General features: G+C 45.9%; 1 protein-coding gene across 2 annotated transcripts in view; it reads left to right on the top strand.

The window, feature by feature from the left end:
• Positions 1-15,360, top strand: part of MTMR14 (myotubularin related protein 14) — a 181,743-nt gene that overhangs the window by 58,817 nt on the left and 107,566 nt on the right. For both annotated transcript variants that reach the window (XM_086939383.1, XM_086939382.1), the window contains exon 11: positions 14,669-14,754. In XM_086939383.1, coding sequence (XP_086795509.1) covers positions 14,669-14,754 — 86 coding nt within the window. The remainder of the gene's footprint in view (positions 1-14,668; positions 14,755-15,360) is intronic.

The raw sequence follows: 15,360 nt of genomic DNA, 5'->3' as shown, positions 1-15,360 counted from the left end.
AGCCTCTGGCCTTGTCATTTCAACTGCCGGACCTCACTATCTATCCAAACAAACTGGTCCTTTGGACAGAGCATCCTTTCTCTCAAATGTGGTAACTTCTTTCATGTAGGCCAATCCACCACACTGACTGTGTTTTTTAAATTTTTTCTTTAGGCTTCCCCTCAGCTCTCTAAATAAGAGGAGAGACTTCATCAGCTGGACCCAAAAAAAGTATTGTCAGTCTATCTTGACTGCACAAAAAAATTCAGGTGTATGACCAACTCTTTGGGGGGGGGGGGGGGGTACAGAAGAGCCCAGAAAAGGGAAGGCGGCTAGGATGTGGGCCATCTCAGGTTGTATAGTGGTCTGCTATGCATTGGCTAAAAAGCAGCCTCCTGGAGGATTGCATGCTCGCTCCACCAGAGCCAAGGCTGCGACCACTTCCTTAATTCATGGAGTACCTGTTCTGTCAGGCAGAAATGTGGGCCTCCTTGCACATGTTTATGAAGCAGTACTGCTTGGACAGTCCGGTCCAATGAGACAGGCATTTTTCCCTTTTTGTCCTACAGGATTTTCTAGTATAAATCTTTGTCGCTATCCCACCTCTGGGGAGGTATTGCTTGGGTGTCTATTCTAAAGTAAGGAATCTGCAGCTAGAAGTCTCGAACAGATTCGTTGCTTACCTTTGTTGTCTCCTTATCTGGTAGAGACTCTACCTAGCTGCAGATTCCTTACCAACCCACCCATTCTCCCTGCTCTGTGAACAAATTTCAGAGTAAGCGATACACAACAGTGGTCAATGTTCTTCTTGGCTTACCACTCCTGGAGTGGAAAGTCACGTAAAAAACTGACGTTAGTGCGCTGGGGTGGCATCTATATAGGCACTGTGCATGTCACAGTGCAGATGCTGCCACGCAGAGCTGAACGACTCCACCTACCGGCGCGCTGGGGTGCTGCTCACAAAACAATTTCCGGATTCAATCGGACACCTGGGGATTTTTCTAAGTTTAGGAATCTTCGGCTAAATAGTCTTTATCAGATAAGGCCTTACCAAAGGTAAGTAACTTGTTTTTCTGTTTTTATTCTCGCCTCGTCACACCTTACTGCTCAGGTTTCAGTTTGTGTAATTAAGATACACTCTAAATTAACAACAATTGTTTAAATGATCTATCTAAGATGACTGACCCTGGTAATGGTTAAACATATTGTATTTCCTCTCTGAGAGGATTCCACCATATTACTGTTTGATTGTGCATGTCTTATGTAGCATCCTCATTTCCTTCATGACTGAAGTGGCTGTTCAGCCAGTGGACAGGCCTATGGACCTGCAGGCCTTGGATTCATAGAATAATGGAGGCAGTGGATTGAGTGTGTTGCCGGGCTTTGGGTGTGTAGTAGCACTCTTTTGATTACTGCTTTTTTGATCTGGTCCACAGAAAACCTTTGCATGTTTTTACTTTCTTTCTAAAGTAGCATTGCATGTTAGTTTGACTTCCTACTTTCACGTCTTCCAGGAAATATTTGTTTTCTTCTTCTCTCACACATTGTGTTTGTCTATCTTTTGTGTAACAATGCAACTGGCCTAGATACCATATAGTTGCCACCCGTGTGGTTGTAAGTTGTCTGTGTTGAAGGTGCATTACATGCCTTTAACAGTTCTCGATCTTTTGGTTTTTTCACTGGACAAATTTCCCCCAAACCCCAATAACTTTCCGATCACATCAGACCCACTTAGAAAGGAACTCATTGTCCGAAATGGCCTGGCTAAGTAGGGTTGACCCTTAGTAATCCTAATTGGCAGTACAAACGCTCGGGATTGGGAGGTACCTTCATATTCTTTGTTTTTTAGGTATAATGCCACACTAACTCCATTTCTCTTCACCTGTCTGTGTAACGGAATTCACCATCCCTCGCTCCAGCAACTCCAATCACTGCCTTACACGTGTTTTTTTTTCCTTGGATTTTAAGAACAAACTAGTACCACTCTCCCTACCTTTGTAATCCCGGATATCTGTGTTTGGTGTCTTTTTTGTGTGTGCTATTTTCATAATTTAAAATGTTGAAAGAAACCTTCACTATATTAACATTAGGACAACAGGGGTGGGGAATGTTTTGCCCGACGCCCGGAACATATGGAATTTTGTCAGACAAGTAGTTATAAGCTCTATTTTGGCCGATGGCAAGCAGAGATTCTTTCTACCCCCCTACACCTACTATAACGTAACTGTCAATTATTTTTAGAAAGCCGCCAAAAAATCCTTGTTTGTTTCCACCGGTAAATATGGTAAACAGAACCTGCACTGTGGTGATTCTGATAACAATCGATGAGAAACGTGGAGGCAAATCTGGAAGCCCGAGTCTGTTCTCTAGGCTGAGATCGGCTGTGGAGTTTAGTAAGCTTTTGGACCTTTAGCCCTTCTTTTCGATGGTGAACTCATTAGGAAATTATGTTTTTTTCTTTAGCATGCAGTTGTCCTATTTTGTTTAAAAATATTGCTCCATGTTCGCGAAAAGTGTTTACGAGTCCAGGGCGCCACCGGCACACAAGATCAATGGAGAAACGGAGGGATGTTACCCAGGAAACAGTCGACTTCTCTGATTCAAAGAACCAAATACATCTGATAATTTTGTATTCCCGCTGAGCCAGCGTAAAGCTGTTCTCTACTGCACACCTTCACCTCTGGTGGGTGGGCCGCGCTGGTGGAAGGTCGTGGCACTTTGGCGAAAGAAATAACTTAAATTGAGAAAATTCCTGCAGTAAGTACTTGTACTTGCTACAACATGGCCAATGGCATCATTGGCAACTGACAGAGGACCTTGCAGCCTTACAACTGATCCAGTTGGTCAGATCCCCCACCCATGAAAAATGGAACTTATTGGATCCCATCTTTAGCAACTGCACTAAACTGATGGTCGGGCAACCCATCTGCCTCCCCTGGTCAGACCACTTTCTTGTTCCACTCACCTGGTCGACCGCCAAGCCTCCCTCACCGACCCCTCAGCCCATAACTAAGAGAAACTGGAAAAAACTCCCCATAGAGCCATGGACAACCAACCTTGAAGGTTCCCGCCCACCTCCCTGCATAAACCCCAACCAAGCAAACATCAACTATGAGGGCTGGATCAGGGAATCACTGGACACGATCCTCCCGTTACGGAAATCTATTCCTAAGAGGTCACAGAAATCTGCCCCCTGGTTCTCAGATTCCCTGAGAGACCTAAAATGCCTCTGCAGGAAAAAAGAGAGAGCCTGGCGAATGCACTATCTCCCGGAAAATAAAACCCAATACAGAGAAGCTATTAAGAACTACAGAAATGGGGTTAGGGCGGCCCAGGCCTCCTACTTTGCAGACCAAATAATGGCAGCAAAATCAAAACCCAAGGAAATCTTCCACCTGGTTAAAAAATGCATCACCGTTAATACTGCCCCCCCCCCCCCCCCAGTTCCTAAAACATTAGATCAATGCAATGAACTTGCAGACTTTTTCCATAATAAAGTCACCCAGATTTACTCCGCATTCCCGGCAACAGCCAACAATTCAATAACACCCAATCTGATCTCTTCGAGCAACGTCCCCCCCCCCCCCCCCCAGGACAGCCTACGCTGGACCACTTCTCTCCATTAAACCTGGAAACACTGCAACAACTAGCATGCCAAGTCAAATCTGGCTCTCCCCTCGACCCTGCCCCACCAGAAATATTGCTGCAGGCAAGCCAAACCATCCTTCCAGTGGTGCTAGAGCTTCTCAATTCATCTATATCCTCCTGCTCAGTACCCATTGGATGGAAGAGAGCGATGGTACGGGCTTTGCTAAAAAAAACCACCCTAAACCCAGAAGATCACTCCAACTACCGCCCAATCTCATTACTTCCTTGGGTAAGTAAGGTGTTGGAGAAGCACATAAATACGCAGTTGACACAATTCCTGGAAAGCCATGCACTTCTTGATCCATCCCAGACAGGTTTCAGGCCTAAACATGGTACCGAAACCGCATTGCTGGCAGTTGTCAGTCACGAAGGATATTAGATCAGGGAGGATCAGTGGCAGTGATCCTCCTTGATCTAAGCGCGGCCTTCAACACTGTCAGCCATGCCACCCTGTTGAACCGTCTGCACAACATTGGGGTCGGAGGCAATGCTCTAAAATGGCTGGAATCATTCCTGTACAACAGATCCTTTCAGATCTTCGACGGGGACATAATATCAGCCAGTAAACCCCTGAACTGTGGAGTTCCACAGGGCTCCTCATTGAGCCCGGTGCTCTTCAATGCATATATGAAACCATTGGCTGGGCTCGTCGAACCGTCAGGAATAAAAATCGTATCATATGCTGACGATACCCAGCTAGTGGTTTCACTGACCCAGGAAGGCGCCGATCATACCCCAGGAAGTCTGATGAACTGCCTAGAGGACATAAAAATGTGGATGACAGGCTCCTCCTTAAAACTGAATGGAGGCAAGACCGAGCTTATGCTCCTAGGCCCCGCAATACCCACACTAATTCCCTCCATGTGGCCTGGATGTCTGGGCACCTCTCCCACCCCCAAGGAGAGCGTTAAAAGCCTAGGAGTATGGCTGGATAAAAACCTTTCTTTCTCCACCCAGGCTACTAAATTATCCGCCATCTGCTTTGGCCTTCTGAGAATGTTAAGGAAAGTCCTCCCCCCTCCTCCCTATGGAAGCCAGACAAGTGGCAGTTCAGGGCCTCATTCAGTCCCGGTTGGACTCAAACAACGCCCTGTATGTAGGGGCTCCCGAGATGTCCATGCGAAAACTACAGGTGGTCCAGAACTGTGCAGCCCGCATCCTGCTACAGATCCCAAGGACGCAGTCTGCTAAATCCGCACTAAGCAGCCTACACTGGCTTCCAGTGAAACAGAGAGTGGCTTTTAAGGCACTATGCATCGCGCACCGAGCTTTCTGGAAGTCAGGTCCAGCGCTCATTAACAAATTGTTTACTCAATACCATCCCAACAGAACCCTTCGGTCTACGGAGGCCTTCCTGGCCGTAGTCCCGAGAGTAAGGAGAGCCAGGACCGGAGGAAGGTCGTTTTCCTTAAATGCCGCGAAGATGTGGAACACACTCCCGCTACAAATCGGGTCCAATCCCAACCTACTCTCATTCCGTAAACAACTGAAGACCTATCTATTTGCTAGGCCCACCTAAATCTTATTCTCTGTTACCCCCCTAGCTCTGTTCTCTGCACTCTAGCGCTTGGACGCCCTTGGGCAGCAATCGCGCTTTACAAATTACAATACAATACAATACAATACAATGAGCCTACGTAACTGAGGGGGACCCAGTGCTTAATAGCACCTACTGAAGCAGTACTACCTTCAACAACCGTCCCGTCTGCGGCTCCGTAACCACATAATTTTGTCTGTGTATTAACGGTACTATACTGTTTGATGTGAGAAAGGTAGGGATCTGTGCACCCCGTCCTGAAGAAGCTTTACCTTCGACGCACACAGGAGGTTTGAATACAAAAACCTCCACCTCACCCCCTTTTTTTTTTATTTTTAAGCTATACCAGCACTGAGGTATATTAAAAATCTTTTTAGCCCTCACATGCCAGGTAGTTTTTTAATATTCACCTACCCATTCACATCTGACCCTACCACTCACTTCACCATTCATAGGCCTCACACTCCACACATAGTGATTACATCAGTGCTCCCGCGTAGCCGTTGGTTAGTAGCACGCCGCATTCCCTAGAGGAATGCGAGGACCCCTATGATGAAGCATGACAGCAAGGGCCCTTTTGGTGTGTGAGGGGTATTTTAAGAACCGTGTGCTCCCCCACCATTGTGGGGAACAAACTTAAACCTTGACCTTGTGTCTCTATATTTACCTGTCCCACCCTGGTGGATTCGATTTGTTTGTAAACTATAGTCCGGGAGATCAAATCCACTTTGTGTTTCCATGTATACACGTTCTCTCTCCACTCCCCTTTTGTTATATATGATCAGAAAGAACCCCCAGATATTTATACGTGGTTATCTGCTCCACCTGTGTTTTTGTTTCCTAAATGCCATTTATACTTCTTTATTTTGCTGCTAACTTCCATCATTTTTATTTTCTTTAAGTTGACTGTCAAGCCATTTCTTGTGGATTATACAAAAAGTTGACTTAGGAGTCTCTGTAAGACCCTGTAGCCTGATTTTCAATACCTTGGCATATTTTCTTCATTTGGCAAGGCAAAGTGCTTATGGCTCCTATTTCGCTACAAGCATTTTTTCCAGTTACTTTTTTTTCTGTACATGTGCAGGATGGTGGAGACTAACGTGGTCTGTAAGCATCTCCTCCCAACCCCCACCCATTGTCTTTATTTCCAACACACTTGTAACCAGGTTCATGGCTTATTCCATCTTCTGTGCTGCATTTTTCAGAACCCAACAATAGATCTTTTTTTAGTTACCAGCAGTCTTGGGTGTATGATTGCTGGAAACTGCAGGCACATTTACGTAAATGTCTGTTACTGTGTTTGACCATAGATATGGCCACTTTGTTTTCTTAGAGAAGTCTCCTCTAAGCCCCCAGATTTCGGTTTCAACTCTTTATTTGCTTATTGTTGAGGTGTGTTGGAATAGAAGGGGGGACCCTTTCATGGCTCTGGAGAGCATGAACATAATTTCCATGTTCCCCCAAAGTGAATTTGTTTATTTTTAGGTCTCGCCTCTCAATGCGCATTGAGCAGAGCAAGACTATAGGGCTTTAAACAGACTTTACCCAACTGGCGATTTGGTGCTGTGCCCGTGCGGTTTTAGGTCAATGCGCAAGCGCATTGACCTAAAATGCGTGTGCACAGCACCAAATCGCCGTCTGTTCCTTCAGCCGCACTCCTCCCACACCCCCGCTCCGCCCCCTCCCCTGCCTGCCGTGTCGCATTTCTCCCCCCCCCCCCCCCCTCCCCACAGCAATGCCCTCCGTCTTGGCTCGCTGTTCTTTTAAAAACTACTCGCTGCCTCCTCCCGCTCTCCTTAATCCGCTCTCCCTCCTCCCACCCCCCCCCGCTCCGCCCCCTCCCCTGCCTGCCGTGTCGCATTTCTCCTCCCACCTCCCCACAGCAATGCCCTCCGTCTTGGCTCGCTGTTTTTAATCTCATTCCCTCCCGCACGTACTCTCTGCTATCTTCTCATCAGTATGGTATTTATGTTTACATTTTTTTACATGGAAGTTGCAATCCCTACATTTTGTTGTGTGTAAACATTGTATTATGAACCACAAGCTTGCAAAAAACAACTACGTTTTCATGCTAGAAACAACGTGCAAGTGTCCTTGTATCTATGTAATGTCTGCTTTAAAAACCAATGTTAGAACGACAAATACCGAACAGAACCGTCCATGGGTCCCTTGTATTTCTCCATAAAATAAGACGGTTTTTCTCGTGAAGATGTTGCATGTAAGTTCGCAGGTTGTCCTTTTCATCATTTTTGGTGCGGGTGCAAAACTGCTGAAGAGGTCATTGTTTCATTGTCGTGCACATAAGGAGAGCAGATGACACCTTGTTTTACCCTTTTCTCTTGTTTTGCTGTCATTAATCCTGTTTGCGTGCAGACTGGGGCGTGCCTCACCTCGTGGCACGTATGAAAATACAAACCTGATTGCAGCACTTCTGGTATAGTAAAGACCTAGATCTCTCAAGATACCCTTGTGTTTAGAGTTCGAAGAGCAAGGTATAAAACCGTTGTATACGATATCAGATAGAAGGCATGAGCGTTTCAAAAGAGTTCATGTATCTAGAGCTCCAAGAGCGAGGCAGGAAACAATAGTGCTCAATATTTATTAGTGTGAATGACTGTTTAAAAAAAGTTCTCTTATGACACTTTTTTCTAGTAGTAATGCTTTCACTTCCTTCTTGAAGAGCCCGAATGAGGTAGTTGCTCTCATTGAGGTTGGTGGGGAGTGCCATATTTTTGTGCAGATCCGGCGAAAGTGCGGCTGTGTGTTTGTTTCCTTTTTATTCTTTATCTGGCGGGTTCTGGTAAGCGAGATTTACCATTTCTAGAGTCTCTTCCGCCTCCTGATAGCTGGTTCCCATATGCCATGTATTTTGGCCCTGGATTTTGTATGGCTCTGTGTTAAGCATGCCACCTTCAGTTGAATCCTAACTTCAACCTGGAGGATCTGAGCGATGGAGAAATGTGGTCCTAACTGATGCAGTGATGTCTCATCAGCCAGTACCCAGGAACTGGATACCGATGCACTTTTTTTGTTTCTGTTTTTTGCTCCAAAGTTGAAGTGGTTCCTGACTGCCAACTCACCTTCTAGGTTCAAGTCCAGGAAGACTGGGTCCCACAAGAATGTATCACTTTCTAGTCCCTTGGTACTTGTGGACGAGCAGGTTGGGAAACATGGTCCTGGAATTTCCTCAACCCGCCTGGATGAACTGCCTTGGGACTTCTTTGACAGAAGGGGCTGACTGACTGCTGAAGAGTGGTGTTTGTGGTAACTTTGCGTAAAGGAGAAACGGCTTACAAAATGGGGACTGCAAGGAGCTGGGACTGGAAGCGCAGACATTTCCTGGTGTGGCCTGAGAAGGATCTGCGCTGGCAGTCCCTGGTGCGAATTCTGATCCTGGTTCCGCCTGCAGTTCGCCCCAAAGCAAGATCTCTTGCTCCCTGGCTCTGTGCCTGCTGCTTGTGAGCACTCTGCACCTCCCTTGACCCATCCACACTGGATTGGGTATCTCTGGCGGGGAGGTCTAGTGTGAACGATAGAGTACTGACCAGACTGAAAGTACAGAAATGACACGGCTTCCAGAAGAAGCACAACTGCAGACTACATGCAAATATCTTAAAATATGGGATATGCAGGAACATTTCTCAGTTGGTTCGACTGTCCGCAGCAACCAATGTAAAGATGCAGATAGGAAGTTGTAATTGATTCTTGTACAGGCGAACTACATTGGAATTGATTAAATCACATACTTTCTTAAGAAATAAGTTATATTCCTCTCCTTAATTGCATTATGGTACATATTTGTAACTGGACACACTTTCGGGCTGGACTGTTCCCATGAGGCACAGGGTCATACTGATTTGCATATGGCCATGTCTGAACTGGGGTGGTGGAGTGAGCCAAAGAATGATGATGGATTAAACCCAGATCAGTTGGCTGGGGGTGAGTGTTTGGTTGGCTCAAACGCTCCGTCCATCATCCCCTTTGGTATCGCTTGTGTGGATGTTAAGCAGATGCATAGCCTGTGATGAATCTTGTGGGATACCAAATGTCATAGGTTTAACCAGTTTACGCTGGGAGCCAGCTCTAATCTGCTGTTTAAATTTGGCACCAGTGAGGTTTGCCAGCGTTCCTGGAAGTTCCAGTACCAGTTTATGGACTAGTGTATTTTAGGAATATATGACGATACTTGGCATGCCCGTCGTACGCATGCTTTTAGTGCGATGTTTTTACATTGCAAATGCATTTACTACGCATCTTTTTACTGCGCATATCATTACTTCGCAAATGCATTAATAAGATAAGAAGTTACTTTTACTTCTTAGATGTTTACATTGCATACCACTACTTCGCGTACATGGACCATTTTTTATATTCATTAAAAGTAACCTACCCCCTTGGACGGGGTGCCAGAAAAATAGGGGTTTTGGGTGGAGGAGTAATTTAAAATAATTTTAAAAAAATGAATACTCTGGCTTTGAAATGTAATAGACCGCATGTTTTACATGGCTTTTTTCCTTTTTAAACACCCCAACACTTAGAAACTTAATAAAATATGTTCCAAACAATAAATAAATAAATACCCCAACACTACGCTAAATATTAAATGCAAATACGCTGCCCTACAAAACACAAATGTTATATGACTTTTATATAGCGCAAATCACTTTCAGGTCTCTGAGCGCTTCTAAAGAAGAGTGAGCAGGTCACTGGGGCAGAAATAGAATGACCGCGGCGGTGGCAGAAAATACACGGGTGTTAACGCCTTTCAAAATAGGAAAGTTTTAAAAAGCTTCCTGAAGGTGAGCAAAGCCGGTTCCCTGCGTAGGTGCTCAGGTAAATCATTCCAGATTTGCGGGAGGCAAACTGAGAACGCTCTACCCCCTTTGGATTTAGAGATGTACCTGGGGGGAGCTAACCTGCAGGCCTCAGATGATCGCAGAGTCCTACCAGGAACATATTTCCCCAAGCGATCTTTTATATATTTGGGTGCCTGACCGTAGATAGCCTTGTGGGCAATACATAGACCCTTGAACTGCGCTCTCTGTTTTATGGGGAGCCAATGTAATTTATGTAACAGGGGTAGTGTGTGTCTTTCTAGGAAGTCTAAAAATTAGCCTGGCTGCATCGTTCTGCACCACCTGCAATCTCCTGATAAGCTTCTGGGGGAGGCCAATGTAAAGGGCATTCCCGTAATCCTGCCTGGAGATGACAGTGGTGGAGACAATTTACTGTAGTGAAGATGTTGACAGTAGAGGAGCAAGTTTCCGCAGCTGCCGGAGTAAGCCAGTACAGGTTCCCACCACCGTGGAACCTGGCAAGACATAGATAGTTCAGAGTCAATTTTCAGCCCCAGGCTTTTTACAACCGGGACTGGTACCAGGACTGCACCTAGTTCCGGATACTAGAAGAGATCACACCAGGGGCTATTACTTGTTGGACTGACGAGCCATTCGGTCATATCCGGATTTATTTTCAATGAATTGGCCGTCATCCAGTTCACAGTGAATCTGAGCAGCTTTTTGGCCGACTCCTTGGCCTGGTGGGAGTTGTTGAGCCAGTATCGTCTGCGTATTTAAAGACCTGACAGTCCATGTGAGTCGGAGTCTCCACAAGGGGTTGCAGATGGATATTAAAAAGGAGTGGAGATAATGCAGATCCCTGGGGTACCCCACAAGCCAGGGAGCCCAAATCCGATATCTTCTCACCCAGCTGAACTCTCTGAATATGGTCAGACAAAAATGACTTTAGCCATTGGCATGCTTGCCCGCTGATACCCAGATTAATGAGACGGTTCAGCAGTATGTTATGGCTGACTGCATTGAATGCCGCTGACAGATCTAATAAAATCAGGGCACTCGGCTGTTTATCGTCAGCCATAACTCTGAGCTTATCTGGAACGGACAGCATCACTAGCTCTGTGCTATGATGAGCTCTGAAGCCCGCCTGTCTAGCTTGGAGTAGCTGGTGGTCCTCCAAGTAATTTGAAAGTATCTTTAATGCGTGCTGTTCCAACATCTTGGCTAGAAAGGGGAGCTGAGGGATGGGTCTAAAGTTCTTCAGAGTCTGGGTATCTGCACCAGGTTTTTTCAACAGTGGGTTACCCTGGTGCTTCTTTGACACTTGTCGGTAGATCGCCCCTATCCAGAGAATTATTTAGCAGTTCCAGGATCTGCTCCTCCAGCCCTGGCAGGGCCATTTGAAAGATCCTCGGAGGGCAAGGGTCTACTCGAGAGCCGGATTTGGTGTGGTTGGTAATAATGCTAAGGTGACTGAGTCCATTTTAGGGAAATTAGAAAGCTGTCTTCTGAGGCAGGGAGTGGGGTAGGTCTGATGGAGGGAGCTGGGGTCGTGGGGGTTTTCGCAATTTCCGAGATGATGTCCTTGACTTTCTGAAGGAAGAAATCATGGTAGACATCAGTCTAAAGGTGCGACTGGATTTCTTCTCGGCTTTTTGACTCTGTTCTTTCAAAATAGCGAAATTCTCCTGTTTGTTCTCTGCCAGGACAATCCTTTCCTCCTAATATTACGCTTTCCTTGCTAAGACGGCTGCTATGTAAATGGAATGAAGGGCTTTGTAGGCATTTAGCTCCGCTGCTTCATAGCTTTTTCGCCAGCGCCTCTCAGCTTGGCGGAGATTTTTTTTTTCCCCTCAATGGTTCATCAAACCATAGGGCCCCCTTGCCTTTATCTCTGACTTTTCCTTTCTGTTCTGGTGCCACTATATCTATAGCTTTCCGTAAATGGGTCAGTAAGGCTTCGCGTGCCTTTTCCAGGTTGGCTATTTTGATCCTTGGGGCGGAATGGAGTGCAGGGTAGCTATTAAGTGATCTGCCTCAATATTTTTCCAGATTCCTACCTTTCTCCACAAGGGTGGGGTGGCTGTAATGATTGGCTGTCGCTCGGGACCCAGCATCTAAGCCCAAGGCTGTGAGGTCCAGATAAGGTCAAGAGTGTGGCCCTTTACATGCGTGGGACTATTGACCAATTGATGAAGGTCCATTGAGAGCAAAGCGGTCTCAAATAGACCCGCTGATGACTCTCTGTGCCTTGTCCCAATGGTAGTTGAAATCCCCCACAACTAAAATACTTTTGTCTCTGGAACATAGATCAGTAATAAGTTCCAGAAAAAGCTCATTAAAGCTAGGGGTGGTCCTGGGAGGCCGATAAACTACCATGAGTACGATGCAGGATGATTTGAAGGATATTTTTACCCCCAATATATATGCGTTATCACAATTTTCTGCTGTAACCATCCGGCTCTTTTTAAAATTAACTGTTCTAATGAGGCCGTAACAGTCTACTCGTGCTCCCTCCACTCAATCAGCACTCTGTAGCTGCGGTAGACCGGGTAGAGCAGATCAGTGTGCAGCAAGTAAGTGGAGAATCAATTTGTTATGCCCCCCAGAAGTTTAAAAGACACAATAGAACAATATGCAACAAATTAAAAAGTGAGTAAAAAAAATTATGCAGGTTCATTCAGAATAAGGATTCCTAAAGATCCCCCAAGCGCAAGGGGGAAGCACTACTCTAATCCCTGAAACACTACCCCAGCACGACCCTACCCTGTTCCCCAGTCCTGCCCCTAGAAGAAAACACTATGCAACCCTCTGATGCTCGCCCTAAACCACTACCCTACACTAGACAAACACTACAACACTACCCCCAGCACGACCCTACCCCTACCCCCAGTCCGTACCCTCTACTGAAACACTATCCTGCACGATTCCCTGACACTACCCTAAAACACTACCCTACACCACACCAACACTACAACACTACCCTAAACCCTAAAACTCTACCCCCAGCACAACCATACCCCTGCTCCCTACACTGAAACAATACACTGCACAACCCCCCCCACACTACTCGAAACCCAAAACACTACTAAACACTACAACACTACCCTAAAACACTACCACAAGCACGACCCTGCCCCTACCCCCAGTCCGCTCCCTACACTGAAACACTATCCTGCACGATCCCCTGACACTACCCTAAAACACTACGCTACACAAACACTACCCTAAAACACTAACCCCTGCACGACCCCCCATACCCCACTCCAGTCCCTACACACAAACACTACCCTGCACGACCCACAACACTACCCTTAAACTAAAAACACTACTCCTCAAACACAAAGCCTTCCAAAATACAGTCCCTCTTACCTCCCTCTCCTCGGTGCACGTCCCTTGTCCTCGTCTGCAAGCGTTGTCCATGAAAGGACAGCACAAGTTCCTCTAAAAAGCCTCTGAATTACGGGGGTGCTGATATGATTACAGGGGTGCCCGGAGCCTCTTGTGCCCCTGCACTGATGCTGTTGTCACCATGTCTCCTTCCACCACACAGTCTTGCTGGCCTCCTCGTCACTGCAATTCCGTGTGTGTGTCGTCATCGCTGCCTCCTCGTAACTCACAGCTCTCCAATCCTTACAGTGACTGCCGTCATCCACACATGCATTACAAAGCATGCGAAGTAATAACATGCTTAGTAAAGGCTACGCGTTATTACAGCGCATGCGTTGTAACCCTTGCGTTGTAATGGTATGCAGTGTAATGATCCCGTACAAATGGATGTTTACCATATTTATGGCCCTGAATAAGTGGAGTGAGAAGGCTTTCTGGATGACCAGCACCAAAGGAGGAAAGAAGGTCTTTCTTAATGTGTGCTGTTGTGGTCTATGTCCCCTTCCTGGTCTGTCATGTAAGATGGTGTTCGACTCCCAAGTGATTCTTGTAGCTGGCACATGAACCTACACTTCCATGAATTTACTGTTGTACTGGAGATTTGAGGAGTCTTTGCCAGCTACACTTGATTGGTGATGTGTGTAATGTGTTTAAGAGTAATTTGTGCATGCTTTTTAGTGCTACTGACTTGTCTTGTTGAAATGCATCATTTTGAGTTCTTCTGATAGTGTATAGATGATCGTGAATGCCTTACACAGCAGAACTCAGTTTTTGTAGGCTTTTGTCCTCGTACCATCCTTGCACGCTATTCCAGTCACTGTTGTAAGCCGAGGTATGGAGGGTTGAGTGATGGGAAGTTTGGTTGTACAACAATCTGTGGTATAACTGGTGTGATGTCAATTTGGGCTGTTGAGTTCAAAAACAGAAATGATGGGATTAACATAGCAGAATTAGTAAGTATCCATCAATCCCATGGGTGGGGGGGGGGGTTAGTGCTGGGTAGTGCTGACTGTCTGCTTCCTACACCACTACTTTCTGTACCTCTGAGTAGCTATTGATGTTCATGTGCAGAACTGTCATTAACAGTACAAAGCAAGGGTTACTTACCAGGGAAGACCGTGTCCCCATTGGGTAATCTCTGAAACCTCACTGGTTACTTTCTGAGCTGATCTGTGAAAAGGAAAGCGCCCCCAGTGCTTTTTACAATCATACCCCCAGTCTGCCACTCACTGGACAAACCTTCCATGAAATTCTTTTTATGCTCTTGTGAATCCACCATAATAATGGAGCTTGTATTTCTTCTCTCTTTCTAATTTAGATAACAGTGGATTATTGGTGCACTGCATTTCCGGCTGGGACCGAACGCCTCTCTTCATCTCTCTGTTGCGTCTTTCTCTCTGGGCTGTAAGTATTTGGCTTGTGGTTTTGAACCGCATGTGGAGGTTGGGTGGATTGTGTTGAGCACGTGGTGCGAACACATTAACGCTTCACAGGGGCATTTAAGTGAGCAAAGAGAATAGGTCAATAAAAAGATCATTACAGTGCTTATCATAATAAAAAATGACTGCAATATATTTTTTAACTCTAGAGATCAGGATGTCTTATGCAAGTTCTGATACTACTCGGTATGTGAAGGTCTAAATTCTTACTTAAAATCTTTAGTGGAGGAACTGCCTGCCGATTCAGTTTCTGACCACATGTCCTCCTCTTTCGGAACTTTAGTTTCTCCAGTATTGGGGTGTCTTTCATAGATTCACATGCCTGAATCATTCCCCGTCGTCTAAGTGGGAGTCTCACGGTACATAAAAAAGCAATAATATGCCATAATAACATAGAAAAAAAACTGGTAATAACCAACCAGGAAGTAAAGTAGCCCAAGCTACAGGAGGAAAGAAATCTTCCACACATGACTATCCTAGTCATTTTGTATAGCCCAAACTGCAGCCAATCAGGCGACAGCATCCACCAGAAAGTTCTCCCTAGAGGCTCAGGCTCTCCGATTTTCTACTG

The sequence above is a fragment of the Lissotriton vulgaris genome, chromosome 9, assembly GCF_964263255.1.
Source record: "Lissotriton vulgaris chromosome 9, aLisVul1.2, whole genome shotgun sequence".
NCBI lineage: Eukaryota > Metazoa > Chordata > Amphibia > Caudata > Salamandridae > Lissotriton > Lissotriton vulgaris.
The sequence above is the reverse complement of the archived record's forward strand: the minus strand, read 5'-3'. Positions and strand labels throughout refer to the sequence as shown.